The sequence below is a fragment of the Oncorhynchus tshawytscha genome, linkage group LG01 (genome assembly GCF_018296145.1).
Source record: "Oncorhynchus tshawytscha isolate Ot180627B linkage group LG01, Otsh_v2.0, whole genome shotgun sequence".
NCBI lineage: Eukaryota > Metazoa > Chordata > Actinopteri > Salmoniformes > Salmonidae > Oncorhynchus > Oncorhynchus tshawytscha.
Window position 1 is genome coordinate 9,665,907 of NC_056429.1, and position 27,394 is coordinate 9,693,300.

General features: G+C 45.7%; 1 protein-coding gene across 1 annotated transcript; it reads left to right on the plus strand.

The window, feature by feature from the left end:
* Positions 1–8,406: 8,406 nt before the first annotated feature.
* LOC112247928 (tripartite motif-containing protein 16) lies at positions 8,407–18,839 on the plus strand. The gene is given in 7 exon segments (XM_042327545.1): positions 8,407–8,685; positions 8,688–9,017; positions 9,441–9,536; positions 17,349–17,582; positions 17,709–17,868; positions 17,982–18,041; positions 18,278–18,839. Coding segments are annotated over 7 exon segments (1,653 nt in total). The 5' UTR covers positions 8,407–8,421; the 3' UTR covers positions 18,787–18,839.
* Positions 18,840–27,394: the final 8,555 nt, after the last annotated feature.

The following is a 27,394-nucleotide window of genomic DNA, read 5'->3' on the forward strand; positions in this document are numbered from 1 at the left end:
ACTACTCTACTCTACTGTACTGAACTGATCTATACTCTACTGTACTGAACTATACTGTACTGAACTGAGCTGAACTACTCTTCTGAACTGAACTATACTGAACAATACTCTGCTGTAATGAACTATAATATACTGTACTGAACTGAACAATACCCTACTGTACTGAACTATACTGTACCGAACAATACTCTACTGTACTGAACAATTATCTACTGTACTGAACGGAACTATGCTATACTGTACTGAACTATACTATACTGAACTACTCTACTGTGCTGAACTATACTATACTGTACTGTACTGAACTATACCGTACTGAAATGAACTTAACTACTCTACTGTACTGATCTATACTATACTATACTGAACTATACTGTACAGAACAATACTCTATACTATACTGAACTACTCTACTGTGCTGAACTATACTATACTGTACTGTACGGTTGTACTGTACTGAACTATACTATACTGTACTGAAATGAACTTAACTACTCTACTGTACTGAACTATTCTCTACTGTACTGAACGGAACTATACTATACTGTACTGAACTATTCCATACTGTACTGAACTACTCTACTGTGCTGAACTATACTCTACTGTACTGTACTGAACTATGCTGTACTGAAATGAACTTAACAACTCTACTGTACGGAACTGAACTATACTCTACTGTACTGAACTAGACTCGACTGAACTGTACTCTATTGTGCTTAGCTATACTATACAGAACTGAACTATTCTCTACTGTACTGAACTAAACTATTCTGTACTGAAATGAACTATACTCTACTGTACTGAACTCTACTCCACTGTATTGAACTGAACTATACTCTACTGTGCTGAACTGTACTCTACTCTACTGTACTGAACTATACTCTACTGTACTGAACTATACTGTACTGAACGTAACTGAACTACTCTACTGTACTGAACTATACTGTACTAAAAGTAACTTAACTACTCTACTGAACTGAACTACTCTACTGTACTGTATTGAACTGAACTATACTCTACTGTACTGTATTGAACTGAACTATACTCTACTGTACTGAACTGTACTGTAATGTGCTGAACTATACTATACTACACTGAGCTGAACTATTCTCTACTGTACTGAACTATACTATTCTGTACTGAACTGAACTATACCCCACTGAACTATACTCTACTGTGCTGAACTATACTCTACTGTGCTGAACTATACTCTACTGTGCTGAACTATACTCCACTGTGCTGAACCGAACTACACTGAACTATACTCTGCTGTGCTGAACTATTCACTACTGTACTGAGCTATACTCTACTCTACTGAACTATACTCTGCACTACTGTGCTGAACTATACTCTACTGAACTATACTCGGCTGTGCTGAACTATACTCTGCTGCACTGAACTATACTCAACTGTACTGAACTATAAAGTACTTAACTTAACTACTCTACTGAACTGAACTATACTCTACTGTACTGATCTGAACTTAACTACTCTACTGAACTGAACTGAACTATACTCTACTGAACTATACTATGCTATACTATACTATACTGAACTGAACTATTCTCTACTGTACTGAATTATACTATTCTGTAGTGAACTGAACTATACTCTACTGTACTGAACTATACTCTACTGTACTGTGCTGAACTATACTATACTGAACTATACTCTACTGTACTGTGCTGAACTATACTATACTGAACTATACTGTACTGTGCTGAACTATACTCTACTGAACTGAGCTCAACTGAACTAAACTCTACTTTTCTTTCTGTGCCGTTAACTTGTGAAACATAGACATCTATGATTAGTTCAGATTTGGTCCAGATGTTTGTGTTGATCTTAGTTTGCAGGGGTATTTGGACTTTTCAAATAGATATTTTCTAAAAACCCATTTCCCATCTGACTGACAAGAAATCAAAGCCTTTGCTTATTCAACATTTTTCAGATGGCGAATGGTTCAAATGTATATATGCCTTCATTTCTTAAATATAGACTACTCTACTGAACTGAACTATAGTCTACTGTACTGTATTGAACTGAACTATACTCTACTGTACTGAACTATACTTTAATGTGCTGAACTATACTATATGATACTACACTGAGCTGAACTATTCTCTACTGTACTGAACTATACTATTCTGTACTGAACTGAACTATACTCTACTGAACTATACTCTACTGTGCTGAACTATACTATAGTTCACTGTACTGAACTGAACTATACTCTACTGTACTGAACTATACTCTACTGTGCTGAACTGAACTATACTGAACTGTACTCTGCTGTGCTGAACTATACACTACTGTACTGAACTATACTATACTCTACTGAATGGTTCAAATGTGTATATATATAATTTCTTAAATATAGACTCTTAGCTTTCATTTGACCCCCAATTTGGCATGCTTCTATGACCTTCACATGTTGGTGCTCATGGGTCCTTTTACATGGAAATGACCTTGAATGAGCGATAGATATGTGGTAGTCTAATTTCAGTTGTGCAGCGGGAATAAACCAGTCATGTCAGAACATCTGATAGTAATTTAGATATAATACAAGTCAAGGAAACATATGAGGCTACATGTTGCTATGCCGTCTCCTTACTAACTGCAAATACATCTCTTTTAGCATTACATTTAAATGTTTTTATTAGCTTACCATTATTATAATTCCTGCTTGTCAAACGCCAACATTTCACCCAAAATAACAAGATTTACTTGTAATACAATTCTTGAACCACTAGAAGTTGTGTTCTGAGCTGTGTGTGGAGATATACACACTTTCCCATCAAGTTCAGACTTCATAAATACCAACCTTTGTGGGGAAAAATACCGCACGCAAGGTTTAGTCTTTTTTGTATGTACGCACCTTTCATAAATGAGGCCCTAGGTCAGGGGTCATCAACTAGCTGAGGGATGTTTGTTTTTTTATTGAGCGGATAGTCAGGTGGCGAAACACAATTATAAATCATTTGTAGCAAATTGACCACAAGAAACAACACTTATGTGTTAGAATTTTTTGGAACAGATTTCTAAAATGAAAATGACTTGGAGCTGATTTGTGTTTTTAGTCTCATGTCCAACAATAAAAAACAAAAGGCCGACACCGGCCTCGAGGACGACTGGAGGTCGAGGTGCAGGGTGATCCGGACGGAACACCCGCAGCATTGAAAGGTCCAACACGTCCTCCACCGGAACCCAGCATCTCTCCTCCGGAAAGTACCCCTCCCAGTCCACGAGGTACTGAAGGCCCTTTGCCCAACGAATGGAGAACACAGGGGCCCCCTCTGGACAGAGGGACCTCCCGCACCTCAGACTCCTGGAGCAGGTATAGCCACCACCGGCCTAAGGAGAGACACATGGAACGAGGGGTTAATACAGTAATCGGGGGGAAGCTGTAACCTATAACAAACCTCATTCACTCTCCTCAGGACTTTAAATGGCTACACAAACCGCGGGCCCAGCTTCCGGCAGGGCAGGCGGAGGGGCAGGTTTCGGGTTGAGAGCCAGACCCGGTCCCCCGGTGCGAACACCGGGGCCTCACTGCAGTGACGGTCTGCGCTGGTTTTCTGGCGCAGCACGGCCCGCTGGAGGTGTACATTCGCGGCTTCCCATGTCTCCTCCGCGCGCCTGAACCAGTCGTCCACCACAGGAGCCTCGGTCTGACTCTGATGCCAAGGCGCCAGAACCGGCTGGTACCCCAGTACGCACTGGAAGGGGGAGAGGTTATTGGAGGAGTGGCCGAGCGAGTTCTGAGCCATGTCTGCCCAGGGCACGAACGCTGCACACTCCCACGGCTGATCCTGGCAATACGACCGCAGAAACCTGCACACATCCTGGTTCACTCTCTCCACCTGGCCATTAATCTGAGGATGAAACCCCGAAGTAAAGCTGATCGAGAACCCCAGACCCTCGAAGTGAACTGGGGACCTCGATCAGACATTATTTCCATCCGTAAAAAGGGCCTCTGCAGTCTGTAGGACCGTAGAGAGACCGGGCAGAGGGAGGAGATGGCACGACTTAGAGAACCGATCCACAACAACCAGGATTGTGGTGTTTCTCTGTGAGGGGGGAAGATCGGTAAGAAAATCCAACGACAGGTGCAACCAAGGCCGCTGTGGAACGGGTAAGGGATGTAACTTCCCTCTGGGCAGGTGCCTAGGAGCCTTACACTAGGCTCACACCGAGCAGGAGGAAACATAAACCCTCACATCCTTGGTCAAGGTAGGCCACCAGTACTTCCCAGCCAAACAGTGCACCATCCAACCGATCCCAGGATGACCAGAGGAGGGTGATGTGTGGGCCCAATAGATCAACCGGTCACGGACATTAGACGGAACGTACAGGCACCCAGCGGGACACTGGAGGGGAGCGGGCTCTACAAGTAACGCCTGCTCAATGTCCGCGTCCAGCTCCCACACTACCGGCGCCACCAGGCAGGAGGCCGGGAGTATGGGAGTGGGATCCATGGGCCGCTCCTCTGTGTCATACAGTCGGGACAGTGCGTCTGCCTTCACGTTCTGGGAACCTGGTCTGTAGAATAGGGAAAAAACAAAATGGGTGAAAAACATGGCCCACATTGCCTGGTGAGTGTTCAGTCTCCTCGCTGCCCGGATGTACTCCAGATTGCGGTGGTCAGTCCAGATGAGAAAAGGGTGTTTAGCCCCCTCAAGCCAATGTCTCCACGCCTTCAGAACCTTGACAACAGCCAACAGCTCCCAGTCCCTCCCTGTCATAGTTTCGCTCCGCCGTGCTAAGCTTCTTCGAGAAGAAGACACAGGGGCGGAGCTTTGGTGGTGTACCCGAGCACTGAGGGAGCACGGCTCCTATCCCGGCCTCGTCCACCTCCACTATGAACTCCAAAGAGGGATCTGGATGGGCCAGCACGGGAGCCGAGGTAAACAGAGCCCTCAGGTGACCAAAAGCCCTGTCCGCATCAGGTGACCACTGCAAACGTACCAGGCCCCCCTTCAGCAGTGAGGTAATGGGAGCCGCTACCTGACCAAAACCCCCGGATTAACCTGCGATAGTAATTGGCAAACCCTAGGACAACTGCACTTCCTTTACCGTGGTGGGAGTCGGCCAATTACGCACAGCTGAAATGCGGTAACTCTCCATATCCACCCCTGAGGTGGAGACATATGTTTCCATAGCCTCCGTCTCCGCCTGTCACATGGGATACACGTGACTTCTGGGAAGTGCAGCGTCTACCAGGAGATTTATCGCACAATCCCCCGTCGATGGGGTGGTAATTGAGTCGCCTTCCTTTTTGAGAAGGCGAGAGCCAAATCGGCATATTCGGGGGAATGTGCATGGTGGAGCCCTGGTCTGGACTTTCCACCATAGTGGCACCAACGGAAACCCCTAAACACCTCCCTGAGCACTCTCGCAACCACCCTGTGAGAGCCCTCTGTTGCCATGAAATGGTGGGGTCATTACGAGCTAACCAGGGAAGGCCTAGTACCAAGGGAAATGCAGGAGAGTCAATGAGGAAGAGACTGATTCTCTCCTCGTGACCCCCCTGTGTCACCATGCCCAGAGGAGCAGTGGCCTCCCTAATCACTCCTGACCCTAATGGTCGACTATCTAAGGCGTGAACTGGGAAGGGCATAGCCACAGGAACAATGGGGATCCCTAAACTGTGGGCAAATGATCTTTCAATGAAATTCCCAGCCGCGCCTGAATCGACAAGTGCCTTATGCTGGAAATGCGGGAAAAATCCCAGGAAAGGTAAAGAACAAAAACAAGTGAGCAACAGAGGGCTCTGGGTGAGAATGGTGCCTTCTCACCTGGGGTGACGCCAGAGTGCCCTGCCTGCTGCCTCGACCCCCAGAGGAACCAACCCGTGTGACTTCTGCGGCCACAGATGGTGCACGAGACAGAACCTCCTCCGATCTCCCTGAGTGTAACAGATGTGAAACAGCTAGCTTAGTTAGCGGTGGTGTGCGCTAAATAGCGTTTCAATCGGTGACGTCACTTGCTCTGAGACCTTGAAGTAGTAGTTCCCCTTGCTCTGCAAGAGCGGCAGCTTTTGTGGAGCGATGGGTAACGATGCTTCATGGGTGACTGTTGTTGATGTGTGCAGAGGGTCCCTGCTTCGCGCCCGGGGATGGGCGAGGGGACAGTCTAAAGTTATACTGTTACATTGATGCTGTTGACTTGGATCACTGGTTGCTGCGGCAAAAGGAGGAGGTCAAAAGGGGGGTGAGTGTAACGGATGTGAAACGGCTAGCTTAGTTAGCGGTGGTGCGCGCTAAATAGCGTTTCAATCGGTGACGTCACTTGCTCTGAGACCTTGAAGTAGTGGTTCCCCTTGCTCTGCAAGAGTCGCGACTTTTGTGGAGCGATGGGTAATGATGCTTTGTGGGTGACTGTTGTTGATGTGTGCAGAGGGTCCCTGCTTCGCGCCCGGGGATGGGCGAGGGGACAGTCTAAAGTTATACTGTTACATTGATGCTGTTGACTTGGATCACTGGTTGCTGCGGCAAAAGGAGGAGGTCAAAAGGGGGGTGAGTGTAACGGATGTGAAACGGCTAGCTTAGTTAGCGGTGGTGCGCGCTAAATAGCGTTTCAATCGGTGACGTCACTTGCTCTGAGACCTTGAAGTAGTGGTTCCCCTTGCTCTGCAAGAGTCGCGACTTTTGTGGAGCGATGGGTAATGATGCTTTGTGGGTGACTGTTGTTGTGTGCAGAGGGTCCCTGGTTCGTGCCCAGGTATGAGCGAGGGGACGTTCTAAAGTTATACTGTTACATGAGCGCAGCACCTCCCAGCTCCATGGGCATCGGAGCGGTGGTGCTGGGGGATGGAACCCCGATCTGGACGTCCACGAGTAGCCAGCAGGTTATCCAGCCGAATGGACAGGTCCACCAGCTGGTCGAATGTGAGGGTAGTGTCCCTGCAGGCCAACCATCGACGGATGTCCTATAGCGATATTGGTTGATCAGGGCCCTGTCCTTCCATCCCGCTCCGGCGGCCAGGGTCCGAAAGTCCAATGCGAACTCCTGTGCGCTCCTCGTCTCCTGCCGCAGGTGGAAAAGACGTTCACCTGCCGCTCTGCCCGTTTCTGGTCGAAGACTTCCCAGAAACGACGGGTGAACTCCTCAAAGTGGTCCTGCACCGCATGTCCTTCCACCCACACAGCGTTGGCCCACTCCAGGGCTTTCCTAGAGAGGCATGAGACGAGGATGGACACCCTTTCACAGCCCGAAGGAGCCGGGTGGACGGTTGTCAGGTATAACTCCAACTGCAGCAGGAAACCCTGGCAGTGGGCAGCCGTCCCATCATACTCCCTGGGGAGAGCGAGGCGAATCACACTGGAACCGGGTGCAGGGGGAGCAAGTGGAGGCCCCTGTTCTGCTGGTGGAGGTGCTGAAGGAACTCTACATCTCTCCCAGCGGTCCATCGCTTGGACGACGAGGTCCATGGCGGCGCCGAGATGGTGGAGCATCGCTGTGTGTTCCTGGACGCGCTCCTCGACCCCCACACCAGGGGCACCTGCTCCTGCTGACTCCATATTGTTGTGTGGAATTCTGTAAGGGGTGCGTAACCGGTGGCAGGGAAGTCAGATGCAGGAGAGCAGAACTAAGTAATAGCCGAAGCAGTTTAATAGCAAAACCAACGGCATAAAGAGTAACAAGACATGGGTACAAAACCCGTCACGCACCAGTCAACATGGTCACACGCACTTACAATAAACAATTCCACACAAAGACATTGGGGGAACAGAGGGTTAAATACACAACACTTAACGAGGGAAATGATAACCAGGTGTGTAGGAAAACAAGACAAAACAAATGGAAAATTAAAAGTGGATCGACAAAGTCTAAAAGACCGGTGACGCCGACCGCCAAACACCACCCGAACAAGGAGAGGAACCGACTTCTGTGGAAGTCCCGGGGAAGTCCCACGGTGCCCGGGGAACAGTGGGTTAACTGACTTGCTCTGAACGACAGATTTTTTAAGTATTACCTCATTCTCAATGATCAGTCAATACATACATGTACAGTATTCATTTCAACTACAGTATATTGTATCAATATCAAGTTCCCCCTCATTACAACCACTTATGAATTATTATAGACAAATATAATTACATGTTATAACAAGTGTATTATAAGGCATTTTAAAGATCATTAAAATAATTATAATATGTACTTCATAGAAACTGCTACCCTTTAAATATTCTAACAACTCACATTTGTTAGATTTTTTCCATATTAAGGGCCCTAACCTAGGAACTCAACTCTTTGTCTCCTTCTAGACGTTGAGTGCAGTTTGCTCTCCCTCCCTCCAACCCCACCTTTCTGGCAGAACCAGGAAGTCCCTCCCCCTCCTAAAAACAATTTTCTGAGAAAACAAACTGATCTGAGTCTCTCTGTCGTCTGTCTCTGTGAGAGTGAACAACCGTCCAAATGGCTCAGCGAGGAGTTCTGCTGGACAAGGACCAGTTCTGTTGTTCTGTCTGTCTGGATGTACTGAAGGAACCAGTCACCATCTCCTGTGGACACAATTACTGTAGAAGCTGTATTGAGGGCTGCTGGGATCAGGAAGTTCTAAAAGGGGTCTATAGCTGTCCTCAGTGCAGACAGACCTTCAATCCAAGGCCTAATCTGAAGAAAAATAACATGTTGGCAGAGATGGTGGAAGAACTGAAGAGGACAGGACTCCAGGCTGCTCCCCTCCTGCTCTGTGCTATGCTGGACCTGGAGATGTGGCGTGTGATTTCTGCACTGGGACCAGAAAGCAGAAAGCCCTCATGTCCTGTCTGGTGTGTCTGGCCTCTTACTGTGAGACTCACCTCCAACCTCACTATGAATCCCCTGCTTTCAAGAAGCACAAGCTGGTCAAAGCCACCACACAACTACAGGAGAAGATCTGCTTTCATCATGACAAACTGCTGGAGGTTTACTGTCGTACCGATCAGCAGTGTATCTGTATGCTGTGTACAATGGATGAACATAAAGGCCATGATACAGTGTCAGCTGCAGCAGAGAGGACTGAGAAACAGGTAAGACCAGAACAACTTGTTGGTGACTGTCTGATAAACAAAGAATTTAAGATACAGTAGGAACTAAATCTGTTTGAATATGAGATTCAAATTAAATCAATCCACGGCAGAACAAATATGAACACAAACCTTGAGTATATAGATATGTTAACCCAGATTCTCCAAATGTATCACCATTTTCTAAAGTCAAACACTATTATCATTCTGAATGGCCTTTTATGAGTTCAAAGTTCAGTCTCAACCTCTTGATACATGTAGGCCCACCATAAAAACGATAATCATTCGCAACATAATATAATATTGTAAAGGGACTTACTCAATATTTTAGACCTTCCTCTCTATGGGCCCTATGTCACATGACTATACTATTGATATACTGGACAAATAAAGCTTGATTGCTCATTGAAGAGTGATTATCCACAGAGGCAGCTGGGGAGGAGTCAGCAGAAGGTCCAGCAGAGATTCCAGGAAAGAGAGAAGGAGCTGAAGAATCTCCAAAAAGCTGTGAAGTCTCTCAAGGTGAGTATTGTTGACCAGAGCACACAAACCATTTCACTTCTCCACTCCAGTCAGAGAGAGGGAGAGGGGCCCCTTTCCAATTCCACTGACCCCACTGTTGGGAACAGGCTGCCTGGACTGCTTCATGTAACCGACTGGGTTACCTCATCGCATAACCATGAGTAACCATGACAGACTCATGTCCCCTACACATTCAAATGGAGCTGTCTCTCGCTCTCAATTTAATTAAATTCATAGGGCTTTATTGGCATGGGAAATATATGTTTACATTGCCAAAGCAAGTGAAATAGACAATAAACAAAAGTGAAATAAACAATCCGAAATGAACAGTAAACGTTACACTCACAAAAATGTCAAAGGAATAGAGAAATATCAAATGTTATAATTCAAGTGCAAACAGAATGAGCCATGCACCAGACCGAGTTCGGGAGGTGAAATGGATATGAATGAGGGAGAGTTAAGTGAGTGAGAAGGTGTGGTGAAGAGCTCAAAACCAGAGTCTGGCATCAATGGACATGATAAAGAAGAATCTGGTGCAGTAGGAGTCACATTTTTGGAGAAGGTGGATCCATGACTTTTGGCAGATCCATGTGTGGTTTCAGGGTGGGTGGGAAAGGAGTTGGGTGCAGTTGAATCAGTGAAGGTAACCTGTAGTGGACTTTTTCTTTTCTTTTCTTTTTCATATCTGTAGTGGATATCTGTTTGTTTCTTCTGCCCAGAGGGAGTGGGTGCTCTGTGTCATGCAACTTGGGTCAAGATCTGTTTCTTGCTTTGCTCTTAGGAACAGGGCACCATTGAAAGGAGTTTCAGGTGCAAAGTTCACAGTGATTTCGACAGAGTTTATAGGAGGGAGATTCCAAGATGTGGGAACTGTGCCGGAGGTCATGGGATAGAGGATTGTGTTGTTTTGGTGGATAACTGTAGGGGTGTCCATGTTGCTAGGGATCAGAAGTGTCCGGTGAGAGAGAAGCAGGTTGAGGTGGATAGAGTCAGAGAGGTGCAGAAGGTGTCGTATGCTGAGGTAGTGAAGAAAGTAGAGGAGGATGGGTCAAGGGTGAGGGATCCTGAGGGGATCCCTGCGAGTAGTAGATCTGTGCAGCACAGAGGGATAGGCCAACGAGTGATATATGCTTCAGTAAGGTTGGCTTCTTAGCGTTCATAGCAATGGTTATCAACTGTACCACAGAGATGGAACGTAAATCACAGAAAATAGATGTTGTGGTGGCAGCTGCAGAGAAGTATTTGGTCATACGAGATTTGATTTCAGAAGAGTTCCAGGGTGTGTTGAGTGGTGGTGTCCCATCCTCCCAGGCCATTGGAATGGTGCAGGAGTAGATAGGGTCAAAGTAGTGGAATGGGGTAGTGGGTTTTTAATGAGTGTAGGGTTAGTTGGAAGCGTGTTTTTAGTATTATCAGAATTTCCCATTTTACCATTTTGTATCACAAAGTAAAAATATATTCCAGTTGGGGGCAGTAAATGCAACATATTAGAAGCCAACCGCCGTTAGTTAAACTCCAAAGAAGAAGAACGTTATATTAAGGGGAATACCTCGTCAATTGTACAACTGAATGCATCTTCTGCATTTAACCCAACCCCTCAAAATCAGAGAGGTGCAGAGGGCTGCCTTAATCCACATCCACTTCTTTGGCAACCGGGAAACAGTGGGTTAACTGTCTTGCTTAGGAGCAGAACGACAGGTTTTTAACTTGTCAGCTCGGGTATTCGATCCAGCAATGTTTCGGTTACTGGCCCAATGCTCTAACCACTCGGCTATGGCTAGTGTTGTAAAGATGTAAATTCAATTCAAGGGGCTTTATTGGCATGGGAAAAATATATTAACATTGCCAAAGCAAGTGAAGTAGATCATAAACTAAAGTGAGAATTTGGTTCTGTGTGGGTGCTGTGGGTCGTGAGGCGGGCTACTATACTTATTCCTTACTTTTGGTTCTTGCGTATTTTCATAGTTTTTTCCATGGTGGAGGGTTTGTTTGTTGGTTTCCACTGTTTATTTGTTGGAGTTGAGTAGGGGTAGTTTATTTGGGCGGCGTGATGGCCATCATGTTGTCAGTCGAATGGGAAGAAACGCTGTCGCTTCTGAATGGCTTTCAGTACGTTCTGGAGAATGGTGTGGAGTACGTTTTTGCTCATGGTCGGCGAACAGGTGGGAGCGGAACATATACACTCTGCATCCAGAATGAACAAGGCGGTAGTTGTGGTAATGAAAAGTCTTGTATTGGTTACGAGTGGGGTGTAATTGTTCTGATTACGCCTCTTTCGACCCCGTAAACAAGAGTAGTGGTGGCTTATCTGCCTCAGTTTATTACGTACAAACAGATCAACATGGAGTTGGTTTGTTTTTTTGTAAATTTGCAATTGGTTTTTGTGTGCTCTGGCTAGGTGCCAAGCCTTTTGCATTTTGGTACACCAGAAGTACATTCGTTTCCAATGGAACCCTGCGTTTTCCTTGCAGCGTTGCTTTGCAGACGCAGTTGCAGTGCGTTCTGTGTGGTGTATACGTTGGATTTATCGAACGCATGCGTCAGACTGTATGTGTAGACAGAAAGGGTAGCAGAAGGTGAATGTTGAACTTCTGTTGCATATATATCCAGATGATGCTGCGTACTATTTTGAGGAAGACACTATTGGTGTTATTAAGGCATTCAAGGTTAATAATAATCAGGGGAGTGGTGGTAACAGGGTTTGCTATCACAGATAGCTTATGGTGTTTTGAGGGGACCTGGGGCATAATGCTAGTGCAGGGAAGCGCGACCAGCCGGCAGTGGGGGCTAGGACTCCGGGGGCTAGGACTCCGGGGGCTAGGACTCCGGGGGCTAGGACTCAGGGGCTAGGACTCAGGGTGCAGAGCTCTGCTGAATTTTGACTTGTTCTATTGTCCAGCCTACTAGGACTCAAGTGGCAGAGCTCTGCTCGTCTGGATTGTATCTATACATTCTAGAATCAGCAGTAGGCTATTGAGGGCCTCCATTCTCCCAGTTGGGTTCAGACCATCATAGTGCCATGGTTCAGTTCTATGTTTCACCAGGGTCCAGACAGGCGTCCTATTGGAAATGACATGTAAAGGTCTTACGAGATACTACTTTTTGCTCAAGCTTCCAATGCTTTTGGGAGAGGTGGGGACAGCAGAAGGGGAGTTTGAGTCTCTGCCAACGGTGGGATGTAGGGAAAACTCAGATTCAGGTTTTCTGTCAGCAGTATACAGATTTTTCCTCTTCAGAAGCCAGGAGAGTACTGGGGGAGCTTGAGAGGTTCATAACTGTGGTGGAGGCTGAGCTGGTAGGGCAAGGTAGGGTGGTGCTGTTAGATAATCTATCTGAACTACTCAGGGACCATGCTGCTAGATAATCTATCTGAACTACTCAGGGACCGTGCTGCTAGATCAGCTATCTGAACTACTCAGGGACCATGCTGCTAGATAATCTATCTGAACTACTCAGGGACCATGCTGCCAGATCAGCTATCTGAACTACTCAGGGACCATGCTGCTAGATAATTTATCTGAACTACCTAGGGACCGTGCTGCTAGATAATCTATCTGAACTACTCAGGGACCGTGCTGCTAGATCAGCTATCTGAACTACCTAGGGACCGTGCTGCTAGATAATCTATATGAACTATCTATATGAGATGAGGGACCCTGATGGGTGGGTAACTCCTGTTGTGGGGGGAGATGAGGGACCCTGATGGGTGGGTAACTTCTGTTGTGGGGAGATGAGGGACCCTGATGGGTGGGTAACTTCTGTTGTGGGGAGATGAGGCAGTCTGATGGGTGGGTAACTTCTGTTGTGGGGAGATGAGGGACCCTGATGGGTGGGTGACTTGGGGAGATGAGGGACCCTGATGGGTGGGTAACTTCTGTTGTGGGGAGATGAGGCAGTCTGATGGGTGGGTAACTTCTGTTGTAGGGGAGATGAGGGACCCTGATGGGTGGGTAACTCCTGTTGTGGGGGAGATGAGGGACCCTGATGGGTGGGTGGGTAACTCCTGTTGTGGGGGGAGATGAGGGACCCTGATGGGTGGGTAACTTCTGTTGTGGGGAGATGAGGGACCTGTTGTGGGGAGATGAGGCTGATGGGTGGGTAACTTCTGTTGTGGGGGAGAAGAGGGACCCTGATGGGTGGGTAACTTCTGTTGTAGGGGAGATGAGGGACCCTGATGGGTGGGTAACTCCTGTTGTGGGGGGAGATGAGGGACCCTGATGGGTGGGTAACTCCTGTTGTGGGGAGATGAGGGACCCTGATGGGTGGGTAACTCCTGTTGTGGGGAGATGAGGGACCCTGATGGGTGGGTAACTTCTGTTGTGGGGAGATGAGGGACCCTGATGGGTGGGTAACTTCTGTTGTGGGGGAGATGAGGACCCTGATGGGTGGGTAACTTCTGTTGTGGGGGTAACTCCTGTTGTGGGGAGATGAGGGACCCTGATGGATGGGTAACTTCTGTTGTGGGGAGATGAGGCAGTCTGATGGGTGGGTAACTTCAGTTGTGGGGAGATGAGGGACCCTGATGGGTGGGTAACTCCTGTTGTGGGGAGATGAGGGACCCTGATGGGTGGGTAACTCCTGTTGTGGGGAGATGAGGCAACAGACTGTGAAGTTGTACTCTGATTTGTAAAGTGCAGAACTGTATGATCCTGGGTGTTCTCAGGTTCTGCTCATAGACCTTTCCAAACTCTGTCACAGAGAAATCAAATTAACATTTCCCTGGCCTTTCACAAACTCTCAGCTGCTGTCTCTGAAGGTCTGACTGTGGATTTTTATAAAATGTTCTGGGTAATTATTGGAAATGACTTGTGTTGCGTGAGTGCCTCGGGTGGGGCAGCTACTACTAAGCTGAAGACGGGAGGCTTTGACTCGACTTAAAGATCTGGAAGCCTGTGGCATTGCACTGTGTGGACTATAAGGTCTTTGCCAAGGTCCTCGCTAACGGGCTCAAGTCGTACCTGGCCTCTATTGTACACAAAGACCAAACGTACTGTGTACTAGGACACTCAATCACAGACAATCTGTTCATAATAAGGAGAAATCCATTGATAGGGTGGACTATGAATATCTGTTCAATGTGTTGTTTTGGTTGTGGGGAGAATTTTGTGGCTGCGTTCAAATGTTGTAGTCTGGGGCTTCATGTATGGTCAAGGTGGGGGGAGGGCTCAGTCGGCCAGTCTGAGTAGGGAGGGGCATTCACCAGGGATGCCCTGTGTCGGGGCAGCTATACAGTCTTGTTATTGAGTCCTTTCTGGACCTGCTACGCAGGAGGCTACAGAGAGTGTGGAAGCCAGGCACAGGGTTGGGGATAGGCATAGCATTGTCAGCATACCCTGATGACGTCTGTGTTGGTTAGGGATGAGCAGGACCTACGGGCCCTGAATAGTTTGAGGGTGTACGAGGGGGCGTCTTTTGCTTAGGTAAACTGGGGCAAGAGTGAGACTCTGTTATGTGGGGCATGGAGGGACAGGGCACCTCCGCAGCTTCCAGGGGGTGGCAGTAGGGCTGTGAGTGACTCAAGATGCTTGGGGTGTAACTGGGCTCAGAGGGGTGGGTTAGGAAGAACTGGGAAGGAGTGTCACAAGTGGTGGTGTTGAGGCTGACGAAGTGGAGGTGGCTCCTCTCCCAAGTGTCATACAGAGGGAGGGTGCTGATCATCAACAACTTGGCAACATCCTCCCCATGGCAGAAACTGTCCATTCTCAACCCGGGGGTCTGCTTGTGGACCTGGAGTGAAATAATTTATGCTGAGGACGGCGATGCTGTACCTGTCTGTCCAGGAGGGGGACAAGGCCTTTTGGACCTGGAGAGCAGGGTGGCAACGTTCTGACTCAAAGCAGCTCAGAGGCTACTGTACCGTATGGAGGTGGGCTGGAGGGAACCAGCATGTGCTCTGTTGAGGAGGGCTGGCGGTTTGGGGCTGGATCAGCAGCTCTTCATCACGAAGAGACTCAATAGAGCAGGGATCACTAATTTCTATGCTGCAGTACTGAGGGCCTGGCAGTTGCTGAGGCCCAAACGAGATGGAGTTGTGGTGCCTGGGCCGTGGGTGAGGCCTATCTTCCACAACCCACTGATCCTGTTGAGGTCCGCTCATTCAGCCACTCTGATAGGGAAGCAGGCATTTTTTTTAATTTTTTTATTTCACCTTTATTTAACCAGGTTGGCTAGTTGAGAACAAGTTCTCATTTGCATCTGCGACCTGGCCAAGATAAAGCATAGCAGTGTGAACAGACAACACAGAGTTACACATGGAGTAAACAATTAACAAGTCAATAACACAGTAGAAAAAAAAGAGTATATATACATTGTGTGCAAAAGGTATGATGAGGTAGGCGAATAATTACAATTTTACAGATTAACACTGGAGTAATAAATGATCAGATGGTCATGTACAGGTAGCGATATAGGTGTGCAAAAGAGCAGAAAAGTAAATAAATAAAAACAGTATGGGGATGAGGTAGGTAAAAATGGGTGGGCTATTTACCGATAGACTATGTACAGCTGCAGCGATCGGTTAGCTGCTCAGATAGCTGATGTTTGAAGTTGGTGAGGGAGATAAAATTCTCCAACTTCAGCGATTTTTGCAATTCATTCCAGTCACAGGCAGCAGAGAACTGGAACGAAAGGCGGCCAAATGAGGTGTTGGCTTTAGGGATGATCAGTGAGATACACCTGCTGGAGCGCATGCTACGGGTGGGTGTTGCCATCGTGACCAGTGAACTGAAATAAGGCCGGAGCTTTACCTAGCATGGACTTGTAGATGACCTGGAGCCAGTGGGTCTGGCGATGAATATGTAGCGAGGGCCAGCCGACCAGAGCATACAGGTTGCAGTGGTGGGTGGTATAAGGTGCTTTAGTGACAAAACGGATGGCACTGTGATAAACTGCATCCAGTTTGCTGAGTAGAGTGTTGGAAGCTATTTTGTAGATAACATCGCCAAAGTCGAGGATCGGTAGGATAGTCCGTTTTACTAGGGTAAGTTTGGCGGCGTGAGTGAAGGAGGCTTTGTTGCGGAACAGAAAGCCGACTCTAGATTTGATTTTCGATTGGAGATGTTTGATATGAGTCTGGAAGGAGAGTTTACAGTCTAGCCAGACACCTAGGTACTTATAGATGTCCACATATTCAAGGTCGGAACCATCCAGGGTGGTGATGCTAGTTGGGCGTGCGGGTGCAGGCAGCGAACGGTTGAAAAGCATGCATTTGGTTTTACTAGCGTTTAAGAGCAGTTGGAGGCCACGGAAGGAGTGTTGTATGGCATTGAAGCTCGTTTGGAGGTTAGATAGCACAGTGTCCAAGGACGGGCCGGAAGTATACAGAATGGTGTCATCTGCGTAGAGGTGGATCAGGGAATCGCATCAAGAGACTAGCAGACCTGTGGCTGCCAGGGGGCGGAAACCCCCCCAAGAGTTGGCACAGCAGGCAGGACTAATGTCTCTTAGGCTGCTGCAAGTGACAGCAGAGACCGGGGACTGGCAGGAGAGTCCAAAGGACTTACTGACTTTTAACACTTTGTGCCTGGGGGAGTTTTCAGAGGTGGGGGTAAGGTGCTGTACACCTTCAGTGTCAAGGTTAGACACATCAGGAGCTTAGAGGGAGTGAAGGGGCATCAGTGAAAGGGGGTTGTGGGGGCATGGCAGGGCATTGGGTATAATGTGATTGTGTGGCGGTTCTGGTGGCACGTAAAGTGTTTTTAGGAGGGGGGGTGTTAGTGTAATGAGGTTGACTCATTAAAGTAAGGCAAGTCCGTTTCACTCTCTCTCTCTCTCCCTCTTTTTCTCATTCTGCCTCCCTCTCCCTATTAACAGATCTCTGCACAGGCAGCAGTGAAGGACAGTGATCAGATCTTTACTGAGCTGATCCGCTCCATTGAGAGAAGGCGCTCTGAGGTGAAGGAGCTGATCAGAGCCCAAGAGAAGGCTCAAGTGAGTCAAGCTGAAGGACTCCTGGAGCAACTGAAGCAGGAGATAGCTGAGCTGAGGAAGAGAACTACTGAGCTGGAGCAGCTCTCACACACAGAGGATCACATCCATTTTTTCCAGGTAACTAAACTGCCTGTGATATGACATTAAGATTAAGATTAAGATTTGACACTCAATAATTTGGTTCTGTTCTCTCTCTCTCTCTCTCTCTCTCTCTCTCTCTCTCTCTCTCTCTCTCTCTCTCAGAGTTATCAGTCTCTCTCCAGTATCAGTGTATCTTCAGACTCACCCAGCATCGTTGTCCGTCCTCTTCAGAACTTTAGAGATGTCAGTAAGACTGTGTCTGAACTAAGAGAGAAACTAGAAGACTTCCTTAAAGGAGAATGGACCAAGATCTCCACTACAGGTGTGTTGAAAATAATAAGAACATCAACATTAGACTATTGAAAGTTCCCTACTAGTCAATATGGTCTGATGATAACAATCACTCTCTCTGTCAATGTGTTTGTGTGTCTGTAGTAAATATAGTGGATGTTTTACTGCCTCCAGAGCCCAAGATCAAAGAACCGTTGTTACAATGTGAGTCTCTTTACTGTGAAGTAACTAACAGTCTCTTTTTACTGACACTCCTAACAATCCCTCTAGAAATATATAGCAATAGTAGATCTAATCAAAGACTGGGTATCCATCTGACTCCTCATATGTCTCTGATTTGATCTCTGGTGTGCTCTAATCAAAGACAGGGTAGATACAGTATCTGACTTAACTTATTGTTCTAACTCCCCTCATTGATCTCTGCTCTGCTCTTCTCCCAGATTCCTGTAAGCTCACACTGGACCCAAACACAGCAGGAACACGCCTCTCTCTGTCTGAAGGGAACAAAAAGGTGACCTCTGCACGCCAAGTCCAACCATATCCTGGTCATCCAGACAGATTCACTAACTACTACCAGGTTCTGTGTAGAGAAGGTCTGTCTGGACGCTGTTACTGGGAGGTGAAGTGGAGTGGTAATGTTATTACAGCAGTCTCATATAGAGACATCAGCAGAACAAAGACTAATAATATATTTGGAGACAATAACAAGTCCTGGGGTTTACAGTGCTATAGAGGTGGTTATTGTTTCAGACACAATAATGTTGAGACTAAAATATCAGGCCCTCAGTCCTCCAGAGTAGGAGTGTACCTGGATCACAAGGCAGGTACTCTGTCCTTCTACAGTGTCTCTGACACAATGACCCTCCTCCACAGAGTCCAGACCACATTCACTCAGCCTCTCTATCCTGGGTTTTGTCTCTGTGGAACTGCTGAGCTGGTTAAACTGTAGTATGGTCCACATAGATACTAGTCATGTTGGTGTCGTCTATAGCTGAGCTGGTTAAACTGTAGTAGGGTCCACATAGATACTAGTCATGCTGGTGTAGTCTATAGCTGAGCTGGTTAAACTGTAGTAGGGTCCACATAGATACTAGTCATGTTGGTGTCGTCTATAGCTGAGCTGGTTAAACTGTAGTATGGTCCACATAGATACTAGTCATGTTGGTGTCGTCTATAGCTGAGCTGGTTAAACTGTAGTAGGGTCCACATAGATACTAGTCATGCTGGTGTAGTCTATAGCTGAGCTGGTTAAACTGTAGTATGGTCCACATAGATACTAGTCATGTTGGTGTCGTCTATAGCTGAGCTGGTTAAACTGTAGTAGGGTCCACATAGATACTAGTCATGTTGGTGTAGTCTATAGCTGAGCTGGTTAAACTGTAGTAGGGTCCACATAGATACTAGTCATGCTGGTGGTGATGGTCCCCAGATATAATGGTCTGTTTTTCTGTACAATAATTTGTCTGACTGTAGAGTTGAATTAAAATGTAATGTACTTTTTTTTATGAAATAGAATGCTTTAATCTTGTACATTTCCATGAATCATGAGGTCTATTAGTTGGCATTCAGAACCATTGATATGTTTTCAGATTTTTAACTTGTCAGCTCGGGGATTCGATCTTGCAATCTTTCATTTAATGGCCCAAGACTCTAACCACATGCCCCACCATTCTCTGTCTCTATGTAATTCTTCTCAGTGGCATTGAACAGGTAGTATCACTAACTAACTATACTATATTGGACAGACACAGATTAATCCTCGTCCTGGGCTAAAAAGTATGTTCAATGTAGATGTCCATGAAACCATCCCTAAATTTGACATCTTTCATCCTCCCATACTGCTTTGTCAAGCAACATTAAACCTGTCCAGCAGGTGGTGCTATTGACGAAACAATAAACCAGCAAATATCGTGACTTGCCACTCAGTTTCTCAGTGATGTTCAGAATAGTACTTTAATATCATTGGAGATTGATGGTCTTTTTAATCCACTATCCAGAGTCAGGAACAGATGAAGTTAGGTCTGCTACTGTTCAGTGATTAAATATGATTTATGGTGATGGGAAATAAAAAATACAACACTAAACTTCATCTTGTAATAGTTTTCCTTTGTTATTTATTCCAAGGTGTGTCTAACTTCTAAATTGATTATGTGGAGGTGAGCTAGTGGTGTCGCTGATCGAATAGAATGAAAAGGGAGGATGGGAGGAAGAGGGGAGGAGTGAATGGCTGTTAAAGAAACCAGATGAGGACGAGAAAGATGTTCAGGGGAATTACTGTCTCTGTTCTAAATGGTTCCCTATTCCCTACATAGTGCACTATTGTGCTTCTGACCAGGTCTAAAGTAGTGTTCTACGTAGGGAATAGGGTGTAGATGTATTACAATATCGTGCTTTAATGTTTGACACAATAAAATCTTAGATCTCCACCCACCCACTTCATGTCTGTCATCTCCCAGTTCTGTTAAGATATCCTCTCATTGAACTGGGCCTCATTCGTGGCGGAGATCTTTGTGGGCTATACTCAGCCTTGTCTCAGGATGGTAAGTTAGTGGTTGAAGATATCCCTCTAGTAGTGTGGGGGCTGTGCTTTGGCAAAGTGGGTAGGGTTATATCCTTCCTGTTTGGCCCTGTCCGGGGGTGTCCTCGGATGGGGCCATAGTGTCTCCTGACCCCTCCTGTCTCAGCCTCCAGTATTTATGCTGCAGTAGTTTATGTGTCGGGGGGCTAGGGTCAGTTTGTTATATCTGGAGTACTTCTCCTGTCCTATTCGGTGTCCTGTGTGAATTTAAGTGTGCTCTCTCTAATTCTTTCTCTCTTTCTTTCTCTCTCTCGGAGGACCTGAGCCCTAGGACCATGCCTCAGGACTACCTGACATGATGACTCCTTGCTGTCCCCAGTCCACCTGGCCGTGCTGCTGCTCCAGTTTCAACTGTTCTGCCTTATTATTATTGGACCATGCTGGTCATTTATGAGCATTTGAACATCTTGGCCATGTTCTGTTATAATCTCCACCCGGCACAGCCAGAAGAGGACTGGCCACCCCACATAGCCTGGTTCCTCTCTAGGTTTCTTCCTAGGTTTTGGCCTTTCTAGGGAGTTTTTCCTAGCCACCATGCTTCTACACCTGCATTGCTTGCTCTTTGGGGTTTTAGGCTGGGTTTCTGTACAGCACTTTGAGATATCAGCTGATGTACGAAGGGCTATATAAATAAATTTGATTTGATTTGATTCTAAATGGTCATTTTGTATTGATAGTCCATACTGGGCTTTACTATGGTTCTACATTCAGTATCTGTATTGATATTCCATACTGGGCTTTACTATGGTTCTGCATACAGTACCTGCATTGATGAGGGCCTCATTGTCCGGCTGCACAAAGAATGCCAGGGACTGCAGTGTGCTCCAGTCTCCAACTGGGGGCAATAAAACCATATGGACCTGAAAGGGAAAGTGAGGAGTAAAAATCAAATGTGAATTTACATTGTTGTTTTCATATTCACTCGGCACCAAACTGAAGAAAATGAACTGAAACAGGGAGGGACTAACTGTGTTTTCGTTTTCTGTTGCTAAATGTTTTGCTATGGTGTTCACTAACGAATACTACCCTGGATTAAAATACAATTTGAAATCCTCCAAATACTTTGTGCATTTCCTTTAGTCCTCCAGGTGGGCGGGGTTTGTTTATACTTTTAGGACTTTTCTATTGGTTCCATTACAACAAACTCAAATAATCACTGCTTATTAACTATTCAACATTATTTTAAATAGTATTTGAACGCAGGTCTGTTTCTGTTACGCCCCTGAAAACAGGGGAGAAATAATCACGAGAGTGATACGGTGTTGTTTTCTCAATTCAACTTTTAGTTCAATGAGAAAAGACCGCGAATTCCCCAGGAATATGGGTGGAGACCAGAGCAATCGATCTCCGGCTCATAGATTAAGAGCATTTCGTAGATCACAGATTAATACTTTTAGGCACCCCAAAATAAAGTAATCAATATAACGTTTACACATTACTCTCACAATTCGTACCCTTTGTACGCTTGACGGCTTTTAACTTTAACACAATGATATGAATGTTATCAATCTCTATCAACTAATACTGAATGCATGATCTTTTTAACCATAGATGTTTGAAGATCCTCACATACTATGAACTTACTAATACTTTTTAATGTATAACAGGCTATGAATATTTCCTTTAACCTGTCACATTTCCACATGTAACATCTTGTTCTTGATCTTATGAGGTAACGGTGTATCAAATAGAAGGGAAAGTCTCACCACTGAGAGGAAAACATAAATGGTCCACCTCTGCATCAGGTCAGCTATGTTGATCAGTACTGTCCCAGGAATGCTGGGAGCAGAGATGAACTCCCCTGACCTGGTACCATCTATGGAGTTGTCATTTTAATATCAGTTTAACCCCATTACTGCTATAACACACACACACACCATGTTAATAGAATGAAATGGATCCAGGTTCCATTTATTCTACAATATATTTACTGCCAATGGAACACTTCTCCAAAGTGGTCTGAAATCAAGATGACTGCAGGTCTGAATCCCAAACGAATGGGGGGAACTGGCTCCAACTAATAAGATTGCATTTAGAGATATGAACCTTTGCTATTGGGGGGTGAAATATCCCCTTAACATACAGTATCAGTCAAAAGTTTAGCACACCTACTCAATCAAGGGTTTTTCTTTATTTTTACTATTTTCTACATTGTAGAATAGTAGGGAAGACATCAAAACTCAAAAATAACACATGGAATCATGTAGTAACCAATAACATGTTAAATAAATCAAGTAGAGGCCAGGTCATTTGATGCACCACTACATCACTCTCTTTCTTGGTCAAATAGCCCTTTCACAGCCTGGAGGTATGTTGGGTCATTGTCCTGTTGAAAAACAAATGATAGTCCCACTAAGTGCAATCCAAATGGGATGGTGAATCGCTGCAGAATGCTGTGGTAGCTATGCTGGTTAAGTGTGCCTTGAATTCTAAATAAATTACTGACAGTGTCACCATCAAAGCACCATCACACCTCCTCCTCCATGCTTCACGGTGGGAAATACACATGCAGAGGTCATCTGTTCACCTACTCTGCGTCTCACAAAGACACAGCTTTTGGAACAAGGAATCTTAAATTTGGACTCATCAGACCAAAGGACAGATTTCCATCCGTCTAATGTCCATTGCTTGTGTTTCCTGGCCCAAGCAAGTCTCGTCTTCTTATTGGTGTCCTTTAGTAGTTGTTTCTTTGCAGCAATTGATAGTCATTCGCATTTCACTTGATAGGAGATGGTGTGGAGGTGCTTTGCTGGTGACAGTGTCGGTGATGTATTTAGAATTCAAGGCACACTTAACCAGTATGGCTACCAGAGCATTCTGCAGCGATAAACCATCCTATCTGGTTTGGGCTTAGTGGGACTATCATTTGTTCTCATCTGATTGTCTGTCAGGTGTCTCAACTTTTGACTGGTCCTGTAGTTTCTGTAGTGCAGAAAGTATGATGCCGTCCTAGTTCTGCTCTGTGTTCCTGCTCCAAGGAAAGACTCATCTCTGGACACTCTCACATACCCTGTTACCTGCTGCACTGCTCCCCACCTGCTCTGGTCTGTCTCTCCCAGTCTGGTACAGATACCCTTGACACTCTCTCTCTCCCTGGAGCTTTGCTCGCCAACATCATACTGTTACGCACGCCTCTAAGAAGAGGGAAAGCAACACCCTGCTACAACTCAACTCCCCATGAAGTGAAAGGGGTATGGGACTGTCGGTGCGAGTAAGGATGACAAAGGCAGAGAGTGGCATCGTTTACAAGGAATTTACGAGTACGGGTACGAGGACCCGTCGCGCACCAACACAACAAAATAACAACACTGACAATTAAACAATCTTTGACAAAGACATGAGGGGAAACAGAGGGTTAAATACACAACAGGTAATGAATGGGATTGAAAATAGGTGTGTGGGAAGACAAGACAAAACCAATGGAAAATGAAAAATGGATCAATGATGGCTAGAAGACCGGTGACGTCGAACGCCGAGCACCGCCCGAACAAGGAGAGGCAACGACTTCGGCAGAAGTTGTGACACACAATAATATATTGTAATCAGAAAGGTGTACAGGTACTCAAAAAATACAGCAAATTGCTGTTATTTATAAACAGTAAGTTATTGTAGTACACCTACAGCAACATGTTGTAATTCAAATTTACAGTAAATCACTGTTTTACAGTACTTATACTGGGAACTTTTTTGCCGTTAATTTACTGTCATTTCTACAGTACATTTTTGACAGTGTAGGGTCATGGTTAGAGTTACTACATTCAGCAGTAACTCTAGACATATCTAGGACTAAAAAGAGAAGACGTTTTATAATCAGAGTTCTTTGTATCTCTTCTTAGTCATACAGATCCCCCACAGCTTATAGGTGGACGGGGTTATGAACATATACAATACATTATTTCTGAAACCAGATGAAATGAAACTGTCTTTCAGCAGGAAAAGCTTCTCTAATAATCCTAACCATGGCTGGGTGTCTTCAGAGACTGAGAGGTATAGAGACACACTGTCAAGTCAAAACATCTGGCTGTAATTTCATGTCAAAACCCTTATTCTATTGTAGTCATTATATTATATTGTATAATATTCTATGATAATATCTTATATCCATAGTCTCCACTCAGTATAGTGTTAATGTTGACTGTTTGTTGTGTACATTGATTGAATGGTCAGGACAATCTCTCTGTATTCACAGTTTAAATCCCAAGAGACCAGGAGACCTAAAGGAAGCCTTCAACACTGCATCCCTTCATCCAGACATAGTAAACAACCTGTCTGTCTTTCTGTCTGTCTGTCTGTCTGTCTGTCTGTCTGTCTGTCTGTCTGTCTGTCTGTCTGTCTGTCTGTCTGTCTGTCTGTCTGTCTGTCTGTCTGTCTGTCTGTCTGTCTGTCTGTCTGTCTGTCTGTCTGTCTGTCTGTCTGTCTGTCTGTCTGTCTGTCTGTCTGTCTGTCTGTCTGTTGTTGTTATCAGTATTAAAAAGCCTTACAACTCTATGCACAAGGAATACTTTAAACAATCTCTTTTTTTACATTTACTTGAACAGTGCAGAAGCAACCTTTAAGGAGTGGATGATGTTGATGTTTGAATATATACCACTGAATATACCAGAGATTATGAAAGGACAGACTGGAACAGAAGCAGTGAGACCCAGACCAAGACTCAACCATTAGAGACCTCTAGACCCATGTGTCTATGAAAATTTGAAAATAAAATATTCGAGCCAGTACAGTTGGGCCCTAATTTGTGAATCAGGCTTGATTGTTGTTGTCCCCTGCAGGTGATGAGTAAAGCAGTACCTTGATGTCTCTGTATTACCCCAGCTGTGCTGTGGAGAACTCTGACTACAAGCACAGCTTTTTAAGTATTCAACATTATTTTAAATATTATTACTTTTATAACACACATAAGACATGTTACTAGAATGAAACGGATCCAGGATCCATTTATTATTTTTAAAATTTAAATTTCGTAGTTTCGTTGAAATTTCTCCCCAATTTCATAATATCTCATTTTTTACATTTTTTTTAATTTCACCTTTATTTAACCAGGTAGGCTAGTTGAGAACAAGTTCTCATTTGCAACTGCGACCTGGCCAAGATAAAGCATAGCAGTGTGAACAGACAACACAGAGTTACACATGGAGTAAACAATTAACAAGTCAATAACACAGTAGAAAAAAAGGGGAGTCTATATACATTTTGTGCAAAAGGCATGAGGAGGTAGGCGAATAATTACAATTTTGCAGATTAATAACACTTGAGTGATAAATGATCAGATGGTCATGTACAGGTAGAGATATTGGTGTGCAAAAGAGCAGAAAAGTAAATAAATAAAAACAGTATGGGGATGAGGTAGGTAAAAATGGGTGGGCTATTTACCGATAGACTATGTACAGCTGCAGCGATCGGTTAACTGCTCAGACAGCAGATGTTTGAAGATGGTGAGGGAGATAAAAGTCTCCAACTTCAGCGATTTTTGCAATTCGTTCCAGTCACAGGCAGCAGAGAACTGGAACGAAAGGTGGCCAAATGAGGTGTTGGCTTTAGGGATGATCAGTGAGATCATCCCTAGCGGGTGCTACGGATGGGTGTTGCCATCGTGACCAGTGAACTGAGATAAGGCGGAGCTTTACCTAGCATGGACTTGTAGATGACCTGGAGCCAGTGGGTCTGGCGACGAATATGTAGCGAGGGCCAGCCGACTAGAGCATACAAGTCGCAGTGGTGGGTGGTATAAGGTGCTTTAGTGACAAAACGGATGGCACTGTGATAAACTGCATCCAGTTTGCTGAGTAGAGTGTTGGAAGCAATTTTGTAGATGACATCGCCGAAGTCGAGGATCGGTAGGATAGTCAGTTTTACTAGGGTAAGTTTGGCAGCATGAGTGAAGGAGGCTTTGTTGTGAAATAGGAAGCCAATTCTAGATTTAATTTTGGATTGGAGATGTTTGATATGAGTCTGGAAGGAGAGTTTACAGTCTAGCCAGACACCTAGGTACTTATAGATGTCCACATATTCAAGGTCGGAACCATCCAGGGTGGTGATGCTGGTCAGGCGTGCGGGTGCAGGCAGCGAACGGTTGAAAAGCATGCATTTGGTTTTACTAGCGTTTAAGAGCAGTTGGAGGCCACGGAAGGAGTGTTGTATGGCATTGAAGCTCGTTTGGAGGTTAGATAGCACAGTGTCCAAGGACGGGCCGGAAGTATATAGAATGGTGTCGTCTGCGTAGAGGTGGATCAGGGAATCGCCCGCAGCAAGAGCAACATCATTGATATATACAGAGAAAAGAGTCGGCCCGAGGATTGAACCCTGTGGCACCCCCATAGAGACTGCCAGAGGACCGGACAGCATGCCCTCCGATTTGACACACTGAACTCTGTCTGCAAAGTAATTGGTGAACCAGGCAAGGCAGTCATCCGAAAACCGAGGCTACTGAGTCTGCCGATAAGAATATGGTGATTGACAGAGTCGAAAGCCTTGGCAAAGGTCGATGAAGACGGCTGCACAGTACTGTCTTTTATCGATGGCGGTTATGATATTGTTTAGTACCTTGAGCGTGGCTGAGGTGCACCCGTGACCGGCTCGGAAACCCGATTGCACAGCGGAGAAGGTACGGTGGGATTCGAGATGGTCAGTGACCTGTTTGTTGACTTGGCTTTCGAAGACCTTAGATAGGCAGGGCAGGATGGATATAGGTCTGTAACAGTTTGGGTCCAGGGTGTCTCCCCCTTTGAAGAGGGGGATGACTGCGGCAGCTTTCCAATCCTTGGGGATCTCAGACAATATGAAAGAGAGGTTGAACAGGCTGGTAATAGGGGTTTCGACAATGGCGGCGGATAGTTTCAGAAATAGAGGGTCCAGATTGTCAAGCCCAGCTGATTTGTACGGGTCCAGGTTTTGCAGCTCTTTCAGAACATCTGCTATCTGGATTTGGGTAAAGGAGAACCTGGAGAGGCTTGGGCGAGTAGCTGCTGGGGGCGGAGCT